We start from the raw sequence: 23,283 nt of genomic DNA on the forward strand, positions 1-23,283 counted from the left end.
ATAATACATATAAGTTATATTTAAATTTATTACCTCTTCGTTATAAACCCATGCTTGATTTCCACCCATACCATGACATCGTACTATTTTAACAGGACCTTGGGGACTAGCTGCATCAAGGCACATATCATCAGACATAATTTGCTGTCGTTTAGTATAAGCAAACACCTGAATGAAATCAAAGATTACATTTCAATAATATACCGAAAAATTCATCATTTTAAAGAACATTTCAGTTACTGACCTGATTACCACCTAATCCATGACAATAACTAATTCCAACATTTTCACCTGTTCTTCTACCCATAGTGTCCAAACAAGTTTGTGTGTCAACATTTTGTACATCACCCAAATAGTAATAATCTAATGGCATAGGAGATTCTGGATAAATATTTTCCAAATACCATCTAAAGCTTTTACACTTAAGACGTTCCCTTAGTTTAATCCTCTCAGATACATCTCCAACATCTACGTTTCGAGCTCCTATAAAAAGAATAATCAATTGAATAACATTGATCAGTACTCCGAGGTTTTAGAATGCGATAGTGTGCTTGTACATATGAATGTTCGTTGAAAGAAGGGTGTGTGTCAAAAGTATGTGCCAAAATAAAGACATTGCCACGTGTGGTGTACTGATGCTATATGCTTGCTGGAAATATGTTGGAAATAACTGTGCTATTGTACCTCCTTGGAGATAAGGTTTAAGATAAAAGGAAACTTTCAACTGAACAAGAGTAATCTTTTATTTTCTACCACGTCTCTCGTTTTCTATTACAATCCTCATTCTAGCTATCTATTGCACATAGCTTTTTTTTTTTTTTTTGCTTCAAAGACAAAATGAAAAGAAACTTTTTTATTAATTTCTTAATATTAACGGGTATCTGATATATATGCGCATGTAGCTGATATCCAACTGCATTTAAGCTTTGTAGTTATATGCAACTTATAAAAGCGTACCAATTACCCGATAGGAAAGAAAGTCATGCGAGAAGGAGTAAACTGCTCCTCGAGAAAGAAAAGAAAACATGGAAAAGATGAAGTTAGCGGTATTGCAGTCTATTCTCTTTCCAGAAATGCTGGTGTTAGTGCTACCTGGATTAATGTTGTAATAGAAGTACTTCCATTGGTCCAACCAGACCTCTGCGAGTCGCGCATTGTTGTGGTTCACTATCTTGCTGGTACCACCAGGGAATGTATATGGTGTTGACTTACGGAATACATGACCGACGTGCGAGCACGTTGCGATCTCCAATGTCCCACCACACATCCATATCTAACCAACTCAGTTCTGTTAGTATGTTAGCAATTACAAATAGATAGTTTATAACAAACAAGAAACAAAAAGAGCTAATACATTAAAAGGTTCAGATCAGACGGGATGCTCGCGTTCTCCTCTCTTGGTACCTATAATATCGTTGCCTTGTATAAAATTTATCAAACATAGAAGCAAGCAAACTTATTTTGTTAGTCGGCTGGATGGATGAGTGGTTAAGACTATACCAAAGTATATTTGAAATACGCATAAACAAATCAACTGTATTCCTGCAAATCAAATTTCATGGCTAAATGTAACTAAATGTAAGGTATTCAGAATATTCTCTGACACACACGCGTGCGCGCGCGCGCGCCCATACATACACAAAGAAAAAAAAAATATATATATATATTCAGATGAAAAATGGTAATTACGATATACATTTATGTTAATACAAAATTTGATGGCAGATGCAAAAAGATAATTTGGTTAATATCACACTAATGAAACACACTTAAGATTAATTTTAGAATCAAATATGAACTACATACAGTTATGGGTGTTAATATTGTTTTAATTACATACTAGCTATATATTTACGAGATCTTTTTAACACGCTAGCTCAATACTCTGACAAATTTTTTTCCCTCAAGCTAAATGAAAAAGTGTGCTATAATGTATCGTTTTTACATCAATAATATTATAGCATATGGTTGTATCAGATACCCGTCGTAGTACGTAGATGCTCATAATCCTACGTTTTAGTTAAACTATACGTTCTAATGTATTTCATGTAACGCTAAGTTTACTACATTGGCGAAAACGTTAAACTTATATTTGCTTTCAGCTTTTCTATTTTTCTCGTGGTAATTTTGGGAATTGAAACAATTACAAGAAAACAAATGCCCACTTTTCTAAATAACATAAGTATTAAGATTCTAAAACATAAAGATGGTGGTCACTGGACTATCGATTAACTAGCATTATTAATCGTCTATTAGTTGGTACTTGAACAAAGAAGAGAAAAAAAAGAAACAAAATATACAAATGAAATGATACACGCTGTTATCTAACCTGGGTTCATGGCATAGTAAAAATCTCTCCACTCATCCATCCAGACTTCGGCCACCCTAGCCGCATTGTGTAGAACTACTTTGCTGACACCACCAGGGAATGTATACGGACTCTTGTCTCGGAACACATGTCCAACATGTGAACATGGACTGATTTCTAACGTCCCACCGCATTGCCATACCTACAAGGTACTTATGACTTTACAAATGAAGGTGATAATGTAATCCACGGCTGAATCCTTTATATCTCCAAACTTAAACGTACACATGTACCATTTGATTATTTGATAAACAAGTCTGACGTGCGTATCGAGCAGGGCAAAATTTTACTTGCAAGTAACAGATGAATATCCAATTGAGTAAAATTTGCCCGGCGGACGAGACTTTTATTTGCACAAGAATTTAATTTAATTAACCGATAAATCAATTCAAATAAATCAAGTATAATTAAATTCCTATCACGCGCAGAAAATAAATAAGAAATTGGAATATTTTTGCAATAATTATTCTAATAAATAATTATGAAATGAGAGAGTATAGTAATGTATAAGTTTCATCCAGATCCAAAGGAATTCATTTCGGATAAAATGTCGAACTTTGGTAGTAAATATACAAAATTGACGATCACTTTTAAGCTAGAACTTTCAGTTTCATAAAATTCTGGTGTTAATCATTGAATGAAAATTTTACGACAGAATTGAACAGAAACAACTACAGATAGATAACAGAGAAGAGCCATTTTTCATGGAGCCAACAGCATTAGAACGAGCAATTAGCTGTGAAAGCAAATTTTATATATATATATATATATATATATATATATATATATATATTCATACAGAATTCATACAGAAATATTCTTTTTCATTTTTTGAAAAAAAAGGAAAAAAAGAAATATGGCAATCACATATTCCCTCCGGGAGAATCTTCTGGAAATTTTTTCAGCCGGCGTGATCTGTATTAAAAATATTTGAATAGCATATTCCGCGTCCAATATATTTTTATTTGCCTCTGTTTCGTAACTTCATTTTCATTTAAATTAGTCTGACCGCATGAAGTAAATACTATTCATCGATCAATACTCACCCGGAAGCTCATTTCGAGGTTTTCACCGCCCCAAATATCCATGCCCTCGTCATACGCCCCCAATTCGTAAAAATAATCCTTATCAATAGAAAATAAACCGCCGGCCATAGTCGGTGTCCTCAGAGGGGCTGTTCTATCCCCTAATCTCCTATCCATTTCTCTTTGCGCCACTCTGTACCTACAAAATTCAAGGAAATCCACATTAGCGAATGAATATTTAACACTGACATAATTGCGCACTTGAATGATTGATACCAATTCTAAAATAATCTATCAAATGATAAAAGATAAAATAAAATAAAAGATAAAAGAAAGAAGAAATGTTAGATTTTTATTATTAATGATCAGATTTCGACTCTGTGTAGTATCTTATAACGTTGCTATCTAGATCTAGAAGACACAAAATTGATAATTTTAAGGAGTACACTTTCTACTATAAAAAGATGGTTTTGTAAAATTACTGTAAAATTACAAAAATATTGGTTGCGCAAAGTCGAACAATCAAATTAAAATCAAATTGAACAAAATTAACAGATTAAAGCTCAAAGCTGATCTGCGAAATAATTTGCAAATTCGAATTATCGCGATCGCAGCCATCGGGAAACCGTTCCATTGAGAAACCTCAACTTCTAACTAGTTTAATACTACAGAACTTTGTTCACGAAGTCAATAGTCCTTACCATCTAAAATTCAGTTTCCAATTGAAACCACCCCATGTCATGTCGCTGGCTGGAATGTACTCAAAGGTATCGTCGCTAATCACATCAATGATGGGACAGACAACGGTGGTCCTATCTTCGGCGATCCGGGACAGCAAAGGCTCCAGCCAACCTTCTGTGCATTCACAATGAGCGTCCAGGAACGTTATAACTTGCCCTTTCACGTGTTTCGCCCCCAGTAGCCTGGCTCTGATTAGACCGGATCTTTTCTCGGTACGGTACACGTACGTAGGGACTGGTAGCGTTTTTACATAATCCTCCAGGTCTTGTTTCAAGTGATCTACGAAGCGTACGGCGTGAGTACAGAAGAAAAAAAGCACGGAGATGTAAAGGTGAAATTATTCAAATCGCCATCATGGTTCCTTCAGAAACGATACATTGTTGCGGCAGGAACTGGCTGACTTAACAATAATTAAGTTTTGTATATACTTTACATATTACATAACACCGCATTTTTACTGTTACACACTGTTGACTGGAAATGGAAATTTTTCGAGAAACATGAAAAAGATGGAAATAAGTGGTCAATATGTGGTTACTACAAAAGATACTACACACTTCAACGAACCGACCTGTATTATGGAAATTAAAGGAAACCAAATTACATGTAAAATGTTAAAATTCATCGAGTATCTTTATCTTTTACGTGTTGGAACAATTGACAAATTCCGAAGAATCTGTCACATCTGTACAAATTTAAGCAAACCGAAGTTGATTCTTTAAAATTTAACGACACGAACAATCGCGCAATTTTCCCACGTTTCGTCAAAATGGATCAAACCAAGAAGTTCCTAGCATACCCACTGGATAGTAACCGACCAACAACCTCAAATTTACCCAAGAGTAGACGTATACTATCGAAACACAGCAGCACGCGAGAGCACACAGAGCCTGGCAAGCTCATTGAAAACCGCACGCCCATCTATTCAAACCGCTTGCCGAGGTCAGGCCAGCCAAGTTCCTCCGCCGCGAACCATCCTCCAGGCTCACCTTGCTCGCTCTTATCGTCCACCAGTATGATCTCCTTCAACAGGGTACGCGGGGACCGATTAATGACCGACCAAACGGTCCTCAACAGCGTGCTCCACGCTTCGTTGTGGAACACTATGACGATGCTGGTATCCGGCAGATATTTATTGTACTTCTTGGCCTTGCAGCCCTCTAATCGAATATCCTTGAGCGACCGGTTCAACGAGATCATATCGCTGGCCATCAGGTTGAACTGATTCAGTTTGAAGAGCTCCTGCTGCCTGGCCTCGTCTTCCGGCGAGATGTGCACTGCCGCGCCCATCTCGCCGGGCATCCCTTTATTCTCGCGGAGAACCTTCGCCGGCCTCCACAAATGCAGCTCCGACCGTTTGTACCGTTTTCTACTTTGATGGCCGCTCGACTGTATCTGTTCCTCCTCCCTCGACAACGCTGCCTTCGAATGCGGCACGTTTTCTTCCGTTAATATCTGCTGCTGCTGTTGTTGTTGCTGTTGCTGTTGCTGTTGCTGCTGCTGCTGCTGTTTGCCGTTCTCCGTGCAACCCCATCCTGACCCGCCGATGCAGTCCGAGTAGAGCATCAGCACCATCACGTCCACCAGGAACCATACCAGCGACGTGAGCAGTATCACTTGACACGTGTGAATGCGAATCTTGGAGCGGAACAACATGTTGTGACGGGGCCGGTCGCCTGGTGCCCTGAGCTCATCACCCGATCCTTCGCGGTTGGAGGCGCGATCAGCTTCAGCTGTCAGACCAGGCCCGTTCTATCAACAGGCGCCGTTCGGCTAAACCGGGGCTCCTCTCTCAGGGGAGAGATCAGACAGCACTGTGTGAGCTATCGTGATCCACTGAATTACATGACTACGCTCTGGCACTGAGGCTTTCGCGATCTGCAACAAAAGACAGAGAGAGAGATATATAATTTGGAAACGTGGCCTCTTTGGATCTTTTTTCTGCTGCTCGTTTCTGGGCGAGTCAGCCAATTGTTTCGAGGTGAACAGGTAGCATCCAGTTCAGTTAAGTATACGATTTCTGGTAAATGTTCTACGTGTCGTGTTAAGATGTCAGTAAAAAAAAAAAAAGGGGTGTTTGTGCTTTAACCTCGGTTTTAAGTATATTTAAGTAAAGCAAAATGAACAAAACAAATAATAAATTTATTACTCAGTGATCTCTGTCCAGTGACGTCATACCGACGAGTTCAAAAAAAGAAAGCGTATTCGGTATTGTACACGGTTCGGTCACTCGTTATGGTCCGCAATCAGCTGCCAGCGCAAGTGATTAATGTGGAAGACACGTTTGAGACTTCGAAAGGTAGTTTTCTGTTAATTTTTATCATCGTTGGCGATTTCGTCAAGCGTCTTTCGAGTCCAGCGAGTGCTCAGTCTCCGAGTGTATCGACTTAGGATTTTTGGACAGATTTTTAACAAGTGCTATGCGTCTAGAATATTTATATGGCGTTCGACGACAGTTCGATCCTTGTTCTTCTAAATTATCGGCAAACCGAAACAGAACTAATTCCTCGAGTAAACTGAACCCTCTACCAAACTTTTGCTCGCAATCAAGCCATTGATTTTCCGGGAAAACGGATGACAAACACACACACACACACACACACACATGCGTTCCAACCTTGAAGCAAAACAGCCTGTTATAAGTATTTCAATATACCGCATAAATAATTCGTTTCTTATGCATATTCGTTTCGTTTTGCAGTGCTGCTAAGCCCGGTGAACGTTGTTTCCACTCGTGTAAGAGTTCTTGCGGGTTACAATCGAACCGGAAGTCACGCGAGATCATTTATTTTACCACATGCATAATATATGGAAGAGGGTACCATTTACCATTATCGATTCGTTTCTTTACCACGTGCATCGCACAGGTATTCCTTGAACAGCGTATTTGATTGGAGATGTTTTATTTCCCTTTGGAAAGAAAGCGCTGAAGATATATACTTGTTATAGTATTTATTTTATCTCCGCGGCACCCCGCGTAAGTGCACGTGCCAATTGATAAACTTCGCCAAAATAACAGTTCGCGCAACATTTTTATTCCTTTTAATAGCAGGTTTGAAAGCCAAATCGTATGATTTTTTTTTTTTTTTTTTTACGAAAGTATCGTGCAACTTAAATGTCGCTGTCCTTTATTCGGCACTTTTGTTCACTTCTTTTTTCCCCTTTTTCTGGCAAATCTGTCATTCTATTCGAGCTACACAGTTAAAGGGCGATCGTCGAGTTGTTTCAACATTTTCACGCGTGTTTTGCAAAATGTCGGTCGCAACTTTTTTCTTATTTCTCGTACACACGCTCACGCCCTGCAATTTTTGATATTTGATTTTTCGCGCAATTCAAACGCAGTATTACTTCTCTCCCTTTCTCTCGCGCGTTTTTCCTACCGTGGTCCTGCACTCAATGCAAACAAAGGCGACCGCGTCTCATCGTGTAATTAAAATAATAATATCGTTGCACGGCCACTGCAAATTCTTATCGTGCCTGCAAGGCTCTGCGTAATCCCGCGGTATATTTTTCGTCGTATTAATTAATCAAAGCCCCCACGCCGCGATTTAATAACGTGTTTATCATTCCAGCGTCTTCCCTCCCCCTCGGATTATTTGATATTTCAATATAATGCGAGTACAACAAGCAATCTGACAGTTATTACGAAATTTTTACTTTGTCGATCTGCGAAACGGCCGCGAAAATTGTTCGACGGGAATTTTTTTTTTCTCACAACATGGTATTCTCTCTCTTTCTCTCTCTCGCGCGCGCGCGAGTACACGCTTCCGCGTTACCTCGCTATTTAGCTATTGCAACACGTCGCTTTTACATTCAAAATTTCATAAAACTGAAATACAAATAAAAGAACAGCAATTACATTTTCTCCGTGGATTGAAAATTTTTCCATTTTTTAGAATGTGAAAAACATCTAACGTGAAGTTATTTATCGAAAAATTCGATATTCGATGCTTTTAACGATTTGTTAACAACGATATTTTCAGCATGAAATTTTCCATTTTTTCGAAATGTTGCCTGTCATGAATATTCGACTGTCATGAATATTCGAATTTTGTAGCAGTTTTTCGCCATCCTTGATCCTCTTTCATCAAAATTTCAACTTCGAGAAACCAAATTTATTCAAAATTTATTTTATTTTATTTTATTATATGTATTTTGTCTATTTTATTTTATTATATGTATTTTATCTATTTTATATGTATTTTATTATATGTATTTTATCTATTTTATTTTTATCTGTTTTATATGTATCTTGTCTATTTTATTTTATTACATGCATTTTATTTTATTTATTAACTCGATGAACGAGTGTGTAACAGAATCCACGAGTTTATGAGTATTCGAGAATTTTTTGAAAACCAGAGAACTAAAATCTTTGCAGAAAAATTCAAAGAGGCATAGAGTATATAAAACCAATATATAAAAATATATAAAACATTTAAAGTATGGTATCTGTTTTGAGATTTTTCTTCGCAGCGACTATAAAAATACGAACACGAATGAATAACTACAGTCAATCAATAAGTCACGTTTTGCAATCGCTCTCTCGTGTATCAAATAAAAATTTTACAGCAAAACTCCCCGTAAAAAATAAAAATATGGATTCGCGCAGATTGTTATTTGACGGTGATTACAATCTTTTACAGAAGAATAAAAAACTGCTCGTGAATATCTGAAGGATCGTTGTCTAAATCTTTGATAACAATCCTGCGTATTATACATCATTCACCAACGTTGTCATCTTTCTCTGCAGAAGGACGAAAATTTGCACGAGAGAATTATGAGGAATCACGTTACCGGACAGCTGACGATTTACGACTTAAAAGAGAAAATCAACTGAAACAGAGTTACAGCGTTTCGTATGTTTTTTTCTTTTTTCTTCGTTTCGATTATTTCGCGACTCGTGCGAGCGTTCTCGCCGATGAATATTACGCCGGATGAATGGGCAGAAAAAGCGACGAGGGCTCATCCTGGACGAAGCACGAGTGAAGGCTTCGAGTGCGTGGAACAAAGACAGTGCTGTGCCACATTTTATGCGTTTTGATCGACGACGGATCGAGAGAGGCTGTTTCACCGGCTGGCCGGCTTTTCTTTTTTTATCGCTCTGGAAAAAGGAACAAGAGGACGCAGTAAAAGCTGAACGAGAAATTGGCTAACTTGCTATTTCTCGAATGGAGCTATATCCCTTTTCTTCCTTTTCTCTTCGCGGTGACCCAACTCATCCTTTCAAGAGAATTGTTATTAAAGTAACAATTATTAAAATAAAGATTGTCATCCTTTCAAGAGAATTGTTATTAAAGTAACAATTATTAAAATAAAGATTGTCATCCTTTCAAGAGAATTGTTATTAAAGTAACAATTATTAAAATAAAGATTGTCATCCTTTCAAGAGAATTGTTATTAAAGTAACAATTATTAAAATAAAGATTGTCATCCTTTCAAGAGAATTGTTATTAAAGTAACAATTATTAAAATAAAGATTGTCATCCTTTCAAGAGAATTGTTATTAAAATAACAATTATTAAAATAAAGATTATCATTCTTTCAAGAGAATTATTATTAAAATAAAGATTATCATCCTTTTAAGAGAATTGTTATTAAAATAACAATTATTAAAATAAAGATTATCATCCTTTCAAGAGAATTATTATTAAAATAAAAATTATCATTTTTTCAAGAGAATTGTTATTAAAATAATAATTATTAAAATAAAAATTATCATCCTTTCAAGAGAATTATTATTAAAATAAAAATTATCATCCTTTCAAGAGAATTATTATTAAAATAAAAATTATCATCCTTTCAATAAGATTATTATTAAAATAACAATTATTAAAATAAAGATTATCATCCTTTCAAGAGAATTGTTATTAAAATAACAATTATTAAAATAAAAACTATCATCCTTTCAAAAGAATTATTATTAAAATAAAAATTATCATTAAAAGTGTAATTTAATAAATATTGCGATGATTTACAATTAATTCCTTTACAGAGAACAAGCTTCGTTTCGTCATTGTTATTCATATATTAAAAAACGTTATTAAATATTAAATATTATCAATATGGATATTGTTGATCAATATTGTAACATTTTTGCCATATTACATGACACATTAAAATTTCTTTCGAAGTAAAATCCGAAATGAATATTCATTTGACTTTAATTGTTTACCCAGTCACCGGGCTTCTCGTTTATTTTGCCCATTCGGTTATTTTCAATAATCTTTCGTTTATTCGTTATTTCAAAAAGTTATTTCTACGCTATTTTTGTATTATTCCACATCGATGTTCGTTATTTTAGATTTATTTTAGAGGAGAGAGACTTCGTATTCGTTCGACTGCGTTCGTCGCGAACGAACACATATTTTTTTCTTTTCTTTCGACGAACTAATTTCTTCTCGCACTAAGTATGAATAAATCTCGTTAAAGACGGAAAATTCAATCGAACGAAATTGAATGAAAAAAAGGAAAAAGCAAAACGACTTTATTACCGTTACATTACATAAAATGCAGAAAATCAATAAGCTCCGTTAATTGAACAGCTTTTCAAGAACGTGATTTTACACTCGCACTTCATCCCCCATTTCAATTAACAATAAAAAGTTCGCGAATAAAAAATATCAACAGCTCTCCATTTTAACTTATCCACTATAGAAAGCTACATCCATTAGAGATGCAATTTATAATTTATGGAAAAAAATGTATAATTTACGGAAAAAATTCAATCTGCAATTTCTCAAGAACATAAATCATCGTAAAACTGATCGACAGATTTATTGGCTTTAAAAATTGAATTCATAAAATTACCAAAAAAAAAAAAAAAAAAAATTGTATGAAATACTGAGAAATGTACAAATATTACGCGATTCTCTGATTTACACAGAAATTCATTTTTGTCAACAGTGTCGCGAGAGTGATCAAATCGCTTTGAAAATCGAATTCACGGCATTTAAAGACAAAAGAAGAAAAAAATGAAAAAATTACGTGATTTAACTGAAGTTTCGTTTCGCGAATGTTACAATGTTCGCCGGAATAAATTAATTGACGGTGCCCGCCTCGTGACATTTCCAGAAGTTTCTTTTTTCTTCGTTTCCAGGAATAAAACGTTTCTCACGGCGCGGTGAACAGAACGCGATAATCGTAACGGTACGTATCGTCCAATTTAAAGAGGCTCGCTTCGGGAATGATTTCAGAGGGATATTGCCAGCAATTTTAATCGGAGCGAAGGAAGTTAATTGACAGCGTTAACTGCAGATTCGTAGATATCCAGAGCTTGAATATTGGAAATTCCACGCGACGTACGAACGAGAATTTATTCATCACGGGATCGTGTAAATTTAGAGGAATCCACTTTAGAAGTAATCGCCGAGGGATTGTTAATTCTTTCGAAACATATCGACTGATATTGATCGATCGATCAATATTTACACGGCACGTACGATGTCATCGAGATATCAACAGAATGTAAACTAATTCAAAGCTAGAGCGTAACTGACATCGTAACTTTCAATTTTCCCACTTCGATCGTTTTGTTTCCTTCTTCGTCTTCTTTTCATCTTGAATTTTGTAATTCGGGGAGAAGTTTGTTTGAAGAAACTGCGAACTCTCACGAGAGAGAAGTTTGATTTAATTTGCAGAAATCTGCTCGCAAAGATCAGGGAAGCTTCAAACTGAAGCTGAATGAATTGTTTGGAAAATTATCGTTCGACTTGGATGTAATATTACCTCACTTCCGGGTACCTGCAAGCCTCGCGGGCTCTGTTGTTTTACATTTCTTCCGCGATCTCGCAAGAGAACGAGAGGAGAAATTGCCCTGTTACCAAGTATCTACGAAGCGGGGGGGAAAAAAAGCGGGATCGCGCGGCAGAAACAGACGTTAATTGGGAAGGAATAATTAGAATAAATTTGTAACACAATTGACGCAATCAATAGAAATGCCGTTGGATTCTTTACTTTATAATTAGCCGTCTGGGGAAAAGGATCTCGTGACACCGATTCGAAGATGATCTTCTCTCAGTTTCATTAATTCAAATTAACATCCGACTTTCACTTGTTATTTCTTGCAAAATGTCCACTGTCGTCGACGTCTTTTCTTCATTTTCAGGAAGAAAGATTAAAAATCAATATTTCTGCACGAAAATCTGGAGCTTCGAAATTTCAAATTTTTAAATATAATTAATTAATAATATTTTTAAATATAATTCAAATATTACTTGATATATATTTTCAAACATAATTGTATTTAAATTATATTTAAAAATTTAAATATTATAATTATAATTATAGTATTATAATAATAATAATTATAATATTTTTAAATATAATTAACTAATGTTTCAATATAACTATAAGATAAAATGTTATTTATTTACTTGACGAAATCATTATTGGAGCCCCTTAGTTGACAATTAAATTAAATTAAATTAAATTGATTCTTTTTTGTCAATATTGCAGAAATTGGACATTTGGCGTAATACTTTGCAACAAATTAAGAACGCAGCTTTATCGCGAAAGAAGTACCATAATACTTACTGTGGCATGTAACTCGAAAGAAAAGTCATTTATTTCTTTCGGTAATGAACTAATAAACAATATAATCAAGTGTCGTTATTCACTCGTGACTCCGATTTTTCGACAAAAATAAAGTGTAACACGCACAAATTAAATCGGTAAACGAAACGAGCGTTCACGGTGTACTTTTTGTTTCTACGATAACACGGTTTTTTTTTTCCTCCGATATTGAATTCACGCCATTCGACAAATTGGGAGGCTCGTTCCTCTTGCACACAACTTCGCATGCTCTATTTCGAATCTCTTTTATTTACGGAAATTAAGAACGTTTATTATTTTTTTTTAGATATGATTTCATGAAACAATACCATTTTTAGATAACAATATAGGTATAAATGTAATATTATATATATAGACATAATAATATAGATATATATATAATATTATAGATGTAAATAATTTTATATATATAGATATAATAATATAGATATAAATTATACCATTTTTAAATAATATAGATATAAATATAATTTTATATATATATATATAAATATAATAATATAGATATAAATTATACCATTTTTAGATAACAATATAGATATAAATATAATATTATATATAGACATAATAATATATATATAATATTATAGATGTAAATATAATTTTATATATATATAAATATAATAATATAGATATAAATTATACCATTTTTAGATAATAATATAGATATAAATATAATATTATATATATAGACATAATAATATAGATATATATAATATTATAGATGTAAATATAATTTTATATATATAGATATAATAAAATAGATATAAATATAATATTACATATATATAGATATAATAATATAGATATAAATGTAATATTATAGATATAATTATAAAAATATAGATATAAATTATATAGAGATTAGATATAAATTATACTATTTTTAGATAACAACATAATCACTTTTAGATTATTTTATGCATGATCTCTCGTGCCATATTTGCCTTCTAAAATATTTCCTCATCCACCCCAAAATATTCCAATATAATTCTTTCATCCATTCTCTCACCCTCAAATCTCTCTCTCTCTCTCTCTCTCTCTCTCTCTCTCTCTTTCCCAGCAAAAAATACCAACGACTCCCCCCCCCCCCGTGATTTGATTCCGAGTGAAACAAAAATCTCGCGGAAACAGAGTCACGTGAAGTGGCAGAAGGAAGCCCAAAGGCAATCTAGCAATTGGCCACAAAGTGGCTGCCTCATCCCTTGGCATCCCCTTTCGAAATCCCAGCGTTCCCCTCTCTCTTTCTCTCTCTCCTCTCGTCCCGGTAAATTACCCATTTCGCGAACGCTCGATTGGCTCGGTCTAAGCCCCGCATAGAAACAATTTTCTATTCCCAAAGGCGGCTGCGGGCCAAGATAGGAGAGAGGCGAAACACGAGAGAAAACGGAAGATGGGAGAGAGAGAGAGAGAGAGAGAGAGAGCACGGTGTCTATTACTTATACAGTTCATAAGCTGCTTAAAGGCTGCTACCAGCAGACTCGCGTGCGAGCGCGGACGGAAAGCGAGAAGAAGCTCGCGATTCTTGTCGCCATTATGTACAGGGTTACTCAAGTCGAGCGTAGATTCGAATTAAAGCGCGATCTCAAAGTGAGATTTCAGACCGATTTCTTTGTCTCGGCGTAAAATCTGGCGCTACATCATTCGTCGTGAAATCAATTCGAATTGAAGCGGAAACGCACAAATTAACGGAGATTTAATTTTAATTCGATCCGATTCCTTTGTTTCAACGCGAAGCCTGCGCCTCGCGATATTAATTACATAGTTTCTGGCTGTTCTGAGATTAGATTCAGTTTAGTTAATAAAGCTGACTGATCTGTGAAATTCGAATTTTCTCTAAAGATTTTTACGAAGATTGAAATCTCTTCTTTACAATGGCTCATTGAAACTTTTCACCATTTCTTTCAACTTTGAACGTTACAAGATGCAGAGATCTCTCGTTTCAAGGATCAATAAAAGAGCTTTCGAAAATAAATCGAACAACATTTTTTAAAGAAATTATTATTGCGAAGAGGAAACTCTGGCCTTCGATACTACCCTTGTGGATGTAATTTTGGAAAAAAAATTTTCAACGTTTTTCAAAGACGTTTTTTTATTTATGTATATATATAATTTTAAATTAACATAATTAAATAAAGTTTTATAATAAAAATATATTTTAGTAATAATTAAGAATTAATAATATTATTAATAGTTTAAAGTAATGAAAATGAATTAATTTAAAATATAATTTTCCGTAATAAGATAATAGTATCTTCTCACCTGTAAATACGTTTTTGGAAAAAAAAAAAAAAAAAAAAAAAAACGAATTCAACGTTAGTGGAAAAAAAAATAGAGAGTTTACTCTTTGAAATGAGAGTCCAAGTAGAGACTATCTGTCGCGTGACATTTTTATTTGCACAGTTGCGACAGTTTAAAATATCTGGCCATCTTTCGTTTTTTTAACTCTTTGGGGTTAGGTAGGTTTAAAATTGTCCCACTTTTTTTTTTGACAGTTAATGCATGGTGGGGTGTTTTTTAATCCATTTTAACAAAATTGAAATTACCAATGCTCATATATTATTATATTTTATTTAAATTTCAATTTAAATATTATTTAAAAATTACTTCTTCTCATTTTAAGAAATATTTCATGTTTAAATTAATATTATATTATTTAAACTGATATTATTAGTTTAAATAATACAATATTATCAATAATATTATATTTATATTATATTTATTCATAATATTGTATTATTTAGTATTATAATATTTTATGTTAATTGAAATAAACGTTTCTTTTCCTTTCTTTATATTAAAAAAAATCCCGTGCTGATATAATTAGTTTAAATAATATGATATTATCAATAATAATATTAAATTAAATTAAAATTAAATTAAATAATATAATATCATCAATAATATTATACTTATATTTACAATAATAATATTATATTATTTAGTATTATAATATTTTATGTTAATTGAAATAAACGTTTCTTTTCCTTTCTTTATATTAAAAAAAAATCCCGTGCTAATATAATTAGTTTAAATAATATATTATCAATAATATTACATTTATATTGTATTTATTGATAATATTATATTTCTATTTATAGTAATAATATTATATTATTTAGTGTTATAATATTTTACGTTAATTGAAACAAACGTTTCTTTTCCTTTCTTTATATTAAAAAAAAAAATCCCATGCAGGTAGGGATTTTTCTTTAAAATTGCGCGTCCCCTAAAGTGTTAAAGTCTGTCGAAAAACACGTGAAATCACCTCCGCTGAAAGATGCGACACCCGATTTGGACAGTCCTGTAACAATGATCGCGACAGCGCCTGGAAAAGCGTTCCGTGGAAACAAACGAGTAACCGGGTAATTTATGCGCGGATATGGCGTGCGTGCGCTGGAGAGAGAGTCTGACGAGGACGTTCTTGGGAAAACGACGCGCCAAACAGAGAGGGGCCAGACCAGGTACTGATGCTAATTAATTAGAGCCTCGGCTAAATCATTCACTTTCATCGCGATATAGAGTGTCCCGGTAAATAACTGTTGATAATTGCGCGCCACACTGGGAGAGAGAGAGAGAGAATTCATGAAACGGAAACCAGCTTACCGGCGGCCAGGTTTCCCTTTATTAAATTCCCTCGTGCAAGAGCAGGTAGCATAAAGCCATTTCTCATGAGTCAGAATTGAGAATGCTTGGAGATTGTCGCGGATGTTTTTCGTGCTCTGTTGCTTAATGAAATCGTCGTTTCTGTCTTGTTTCTTCGGCGAGGCGTTTGTCGAGCCTTTGTCAAGCTTGTTGCCTATTCCGAGGAGAAATTGGAAGCCTCACGTGTATGGGTATGAAAAAGGCTCTTCCATGGATTTTAAACGCACTGATACTTGTAGAAATCTATTTCAAGTCGGAAGTCACTGTCATCTTTGACATTAATGCCAGACAGACGCAATTATGAAACCTGCATCGCGGAAATTGAAACGGAGAGCTTTTATTTCTCTTGATTCTTAGTCAGATTTATTTATCCTAATTCTTACCAGAGAAAGTGAAATACAAGTCTCTATTTTTTCTTCAGTGAAAACTCACGCGAGTGTCAACGAGAAATTCATTTTAACCAGTTTGACGGTTCTAGTCTGTTTCAATAAAATTTGTGTTACATTTCAATTGAATATTTGGCCCAAAATTGCAATACTTTCTCAGTTTTAAGTATTATATTGAGTATTATATATATTGAGATATAACTCAGACAAAACAAATAATAAATTTATTACTTCTTAGTAATTTCTATCCAGTGATATACCGACGAATTCAAAAAAATAAGACGAATTGTTTGATTTGGTCACTCGTTATGGTCCGCGAACCAGTTTACTAGCGCAAGAGGTGAAACAGTCTCCAAATATTCGGTTTCAGCGCTCAGGAATATAGCCTTATATTCGATAAAAAATGAAAATTTACATTCCAAAGAAATTTAAATGTTTGAGGAGAATCGATCGCAATTTTAAAAAATCTCCGTCGTGATTCTTAATTTCAAATTTTCATCTAACTCCCGTCGGAAAGAGAGAGAGAGAGAGAGAGAGAGAGAGAGAGAAAAGAAGGAAAAAGAAAGAAACAGAAGCAAGATGTCGTTTATTATAAAATAATAAAATAATATATATTATATATATAATAATATATATTATAAAATAATAAATAAAATAATAAAATAATATATATTATATATATAATATAAATTATATATATAATAATATATATTATAAAATAATAAAATAATAAATAAAATAATAAATAAAATAAAATAATAAATAAAATAAAATAATAAATAAAATAAAATAATAAAATAATAAAATAATAAATAAAATAATAAAAAATAATAAAATATAAAATAAAATCCCGGTCCCGCATTCGGGTACGCAAGTTTCGTGCAACAGCCAGCAACCACCAGCCGATGGGGATGCGCGAAGTTCGATGAGTGCTCGCCTCGAGGATTCAAACTGGGGAGGGTTGCTGTATCATCCAAGTCCGCCAGGCAATAAGCGGCGAAACTTCGACCCTATGGACGGGGAATGTCAAACAAAATATTCCCGGGGAGTCGAGCTCCGCGGGCGGATTCGCAACGATACTTTACGCTTTGCGTCGGCTTTGCCCCGGAGAACGTGGATTTTGATTTCACGCAGGAATCGCTCCAAGGCCCTCCGACTTTATTCTAATTGATATTGTCGAGAAATTAAAAACCACCGCGTACGTTGTTTTTTTTTTTTCTTCTTCTTCTTTCGTTTTTCGGGGAAAAACAGGGTGTTGTTTTCATATCGGTTTATAATCTTGAGTATAGTTTTTGCACTTGACAGATCTTTTTTTCTTTTTTGTTATTCGAATGGTGGAAGATTAATTCAGATGAAATCGGAATTGAAGGAATAGTAGGATGTTATGATATATTATAACGTACGTAATTCAGATCTTTTTCAACGATTAATTAATTTTGATTGAAATTTAAAGTAAACTTGCCACAATTTTAATATATGTTTAAATTAAATGGACAGTGATACGTTTCCCTTTCAAAAAGAACAAAGAAATTGGAGATAGACTGGGATAGAACATTTCGAGTGTACTGAAAATTGTCACTTAAAAATGTTAAACAACGAGAACGTAACTTATCTTTCAAACAAATCCATCAAGAAGTGTATGTAATATACATTTGATCTAAGAAGATCCGATCTACGAGTGTTTGGAGTGCGTCTAAGTTCAAAGTCAACAGACATCGATTACAAATCGAGATCGATCGAAAAATACACGTCTGCAAGGAAATCATTCAACGACGTGGTTGAAAAAGGCCACAAAATTTAAAATTCAACGACATTGAATAACAACACTATAGTTAAGGCTCTATTCAAAATAAATGTTCATCGTTTCTTCCGTTTCGAAGCATTCTCATTTGTCCAAGTCTAGAGTTCTAAAATTCCAAAATCAACGAAGAACAGTTTTACCGAAAAAACTGTTCAGCTCAAAATTGTTAACACGTCGTTGTATTAATTACGTATTCGGAGTTCGCGGATGTTGCACGCAGCGCCATGCAAATTAATCACAATATTTCAGGCTTCCTAATTCTTCTTCAGTGTTTCCGAAATTCTGCACAAGTTTGCACAAACTGCGACCACTTTCAATTACCAAAGTCCAACGGAATCACTTGCAACTCGGGTTTATTTATCGACGACCTAGCCGCAACTTTCACGAACTCGATATATTTTCGTAACGCCCCTAAATGGTAAAACGATTACCCAAGGGGATGAAAATTGAGGATCCAGCGGATGCAAATCGAAACACATTCGAAAACTCGATTCACAACGGGAGAAAACGTACTAACGACACATTCGTTATCCAACGTGGAGTCCTCGATTTGCATCGAAGTGAACTCAATCATCGTCTGGCGCCATATTTTTCGTTAAATCAACGAACGATTATCAGAGGAGGATAGGCTGTTGTTGGTTTAACAACGTTGAACAAAGAACGTGCAATTTTATCGGAACACTTGCGAACTTCCTTCGGACTGAAATAATACGAAGTTTGTATTTCGTTTCGAAATTTTACAATTCTCTAAGTAGTATAAGTTTGCCCAGTCGCTTGACTGTACGGAATTTCTTTGAATTTCATTTTAATTTCTGTCATTTTTGGGACTTGTTTAAAATTGTTTCAGCAATTATAACAATTATAATTAAAATTTCTGTCCGATTCTAATTATCCCCGAACCACAAAGTAATTCTCGTAATTCTCCGTCAAAAATCATCCAGATCAAAATCACGATAACTGACGAAAATTTTCTAGATAAAGAAACACGAATTCATCGAATCGTTCCAAAATTCGCGATACAAAGTTTCTCATCGGGCAACCGATCTTTCGATCAGACGATTGCTCAACAAACAACAATCATCATCAAATTACAGATCAATCGCACCGAACTCGAGCTTTATCAAACTGTTATCTAAGCTTCCGATTGTGAAATACATCGCCGTCATCTTCAACGAGAATCTCTCTTACCGACACTCGTAACGAACCCGATCTCGCTTTCGTGGCAACGGCAGAGATCGTGAAACGATTATTGCCCAACAGACAATAATCACCGATTCTGCAACAACCTCCGGCAGAATGCAAATTCGCCGAGAGACATTTAGGAGGCGAATCCTCGTAGGTGGCTTTTAAAATTCCCTCTCCTTCGCCGAAGAATCGGTATCGGGACGCCGTGTGCACGCAATCGGACGTTGCGACACACGAGGCAACAGGTTAATTATAAAATTCGAAATCGCCATCGTTCGGAGGGAACCGGGCGCCGAAATATCTCGTGGTAGGAAATGGTGTTTCGCAAAGGAGGGAGAGGAGTCAATCGCGGAACACCGGCCGTTTACGAAGGCAAATTAGCGGAATAATAATGAGTCGAGGCGCGTTGCGTCCGAGTGCAAGCGAGATAGGAAAGATAGGAGAAAAGAAATCGCGTTGCTCAATCGTTTCGTACGAATGAACCACGCGATGAAACTCGCGGAAACTAGAGCGTTTGCAGGGACGAGTTTCAACCCTTTGCACTCGACTGCCCCATCGTGCAATACTTAAACTCTTGCGCTGGAATGACGTGTCACGTGGAGAATTTTTTTGGTCTCAAGTTGCAACATTTTCTCAGTTTTTAAGTATATATAAAATATAGTTTAAGTATATTTAGTATATATATATATGTGTATTATATAGTATTATAGTTTAAGTATATTTAGTATATATATATATATGTGTATTATATAGTATTATAGTTTAAGTATATTTAGTATATATAAGTATATATAGTGACTGCCCAATCGTGCAATACTTAAACTCTTGCGTTGGAATGACGTGTCATGTGGAGAATTTTTTTGTCTCAAGTTGCAACATTTTCTCAGTTTTTAAGTATAAAATATAGTTTAAGTATATTTAGTATATATATAGTATTATAGTTTTATAGTATTATAGTATATATAGTATTATACTTTAAGTATATTTAGTATATATATATATATGTATTATATAGTATTATAGTTTAAGTATATTTAGTATATATAAGTATATATAGTGACTGCCCAATCGTACAATACTTAAACTCTTGCGCTGGAATGACGTGTCACGTGGAGAATTTTTTGTCTCAAATTGCAACATTTTCTCAGTTTCTAAGTATATGTAAAATATAGTTTAAATATATTTAGTATATATATATATATATATATATGTATTATAGTTTATGTATATTTAGTATATATAAGTATATATAGTGACTGCCCCAACGTGCAATACTTAAACTCTTGCGCTGGAATGACGTGTCACGTGGAGAATTTTTTGTCTCAAGTTGCAATATTTTCTCAGTTTTTAAGTATATATAAAATATAGTTTAAGTATATTTAGTGTATATATGTATTATATAGTATTACAGTTTAAGTATATATAAGTATATATAGTATTACAGTTTAAATATATTTAAAGTACATTTTAAGTATATTTAAATGTAATCCAGGTAAAAATTAAATAAGTTTATTACTTCTTAATCATTTCTATTCAATAATATCACACCGGCGAGTTAAAAAAAGAAAAGTTTCTCTTTTTATAATTTGCTGATAATTATGATATGAGTTATATAAAATATCATGTTCATATTATAATACATACACATGCATATACATTTAGCATATTATGATTATCAGAACATTATAAAATATCGTATTCATAGTATAATACGCACACATACATCTAGCATATTACAACTATCAGCAAATTATAAAATATTATATTCATAATATAACAACATATACATTCGCGATGTATTTATAATAACAGACGCCCACAGTGAAAACTATAATAACGACATAAGGATAAAAGAATTTCAGAAGGAAGAAATTCCTGAAGTCCTAAATGAGTCAATTGACGCTCAATAATTCACATAAACTACACTCTTTATCGCTTCTAAGCTCCTAGAAAGTTTAAAAAAATGGCGGAGGATGTTATTTTCCCAAAGATTATTACTATGCATAATCATTAACTCACATTAGAAAGACATAATCAACAAAATTTCGTGTTAAATACCATTTGAATGATTACCTCCTACATCATTTTATTTGAAGCGATGCTTCGTATAATAAATTGCTGATAGATGATATAAAAAAGAAGTTTGTCGAGGACAAAGGGTTAAACCACTCCCAACTGAGTTGAAGTCACAATGAACATCTTTTTTTGGATGAAAAATAACGAAAATACTGATTTATAATTAACACGTTTCGTCTATCTGGACCAACAAATTTATTTTATTTTATATTCGCCCGTTCAGGATTGAGTAATTGTTCCATTACGAAAAGATTGCGATCAATCGAAACACGGTAAAAATGTCCAAAGTACAGTGTTTACTATAATAATATTTGACGCGTGAAATAATCTTCTACCCTTTCCATTTAATTTCTCAACTGATACGAATACGAATCACGTGGAAATACCAGTTACGAGTCTAATTACACTTTTTGGGAACAATAAAATTTACGCGTGAATTTCGAATCCGCGAATGAATTAAAGAAGGAGAATTCGAAACGAGAAACGGAGCACGAATATATAACGACGAGAAACGTTGCCCCCAATAGATATTAATGAAGAAATTGCAGACAGTCTTGCAAAAACGGCACGTTAAAATTAGAGATTCTATTTTACAAAGGACGTAATCGATCATTCGGTTGGTTAATAACTCATGAGCTGGCCCGGCTATATTCACCGTCGAGCGTGAACACGTTAAAAAAAAAAAAAAAGAAGAAACGAAGAATTAAGGATGAGGCGAAGTAAATGATAGACACGATGAGAATTTTCGAGTTCGAGTACTTAATCGAATTTTCCACTTAGGATATTTTTAACTGTGTAACCGAGATAACGGGCTGGCATTACAGCCGAACGATGACACGCGAGAAACTTCGGAAACTACGGCGAAATGGCGGTTCGATGCCGCGCCATCGACCATTTTAATCGTTCTTCCTTTATAGCTTCGCGCTGTAACCGATCGACCCACCCTATCGGATTTACGAGTCTCCGGCGTTTTTTTTTTTTTTTTTTTTTTTTTATTTTTTTTTTTTTTTTTTTTTTTTTTTTTTTTTTTTTTTTTTTTTTTTTTTTTTTCAGAGTGAGATATCGAAGGTAGTTCTCGATGGATAGCAGTTACAACGATCGAAACGTGTTTTTGAAACTTTTATTTACATTACCAAACTCTCTCCGACCCTCGTACCGTTTTTTTTTTCTTTTTCATTTTAGAAACTTTAACTTCGTTAAATGTTACATGTACGTCGGTATCGTAGTAATTATTATTCCTCCGATGTCACTGCTGATCAAACGAAAAAAACATTGGAACGTATAATTTTATATAATTTTCGTATAATTTTTAATATTTTTGTCGATATCAATGAAAACACGATATTATTTTAATTGTGTCTTTCATTGGATTTGCTGAAACACGAACCAAGTGTCATCACTTTGTCTCTAAACGAATAACATTTAGATAATTAAAGTATCGATAGAATACAAATTTATACAAAATACTGTGATATTATTTTC

The 23,283-nt window shown here is 33.9% G+C and overlaps 1 protein-coding gene across 4 annotated transcripts in view; it reads right to left on the reverse strand.

The window, feature by feature from the left end:
- The window catches only part of LOC122526954 (polypeptide N-acetylgalactosaminyltransferase 5), a 44,489-nt gene that overhangs the window by 1,771 nt on the left and 19,435 nt on the right, over positions 1-23,283 (reverse strand). For 2 of the 4 annotated variants that reach the window (XM_043650671.1, XM_043650674.1), the window contains exons 2-7: positions 5,124-6,012; positions 4,095-4,413; positions 3,415-3,592; positions 2,330-2,510; positions 245-483; positions 34-168 (exon numbers count right to left, since the gene is read on the reverse strand). In XM_043650671.1, the coding sequence (XP_043506606.1) occupies positions 34-168; positions 245-483; positions 2,330-2,510; positions 3,415-3,592; positions 4,095-4,413; positions 5,124-5,790 (1,719 nt within the window). In that variant the 5' untranslated portion in view covers positions 5,791-6,012. Of the gene's footprint in view, positions 1-33; positions 169-244; positions 484-1,092; positions 1,274-2,329; positions 2,511-3,414; positions 3,593-4,094; positions 4,414-5,123; positions 6,013-23,283 lie in introns of all 4 variants that reach the window. The other 2 variants (XM_043650675.1, XM_043650673.1) reach the window with 2 other exon arrangements.

This window comes from Frieseomelitta varia, unplaced genomic scaffold (assembly GCF_011392965.1).
Source record: "Frieseomelitta varia isolate USP_RPSP 00005682 unplaced genomic scaffold, Fvar_1.2 scaffold_204, whole genome shotgun sequence".
Lineage (NCBI taxonomy): Eukaryota > Metazoa > Arthropoda > Insecta > Hymenoptera > Apidae > Frieseomelitta > Frieseomelitta varia.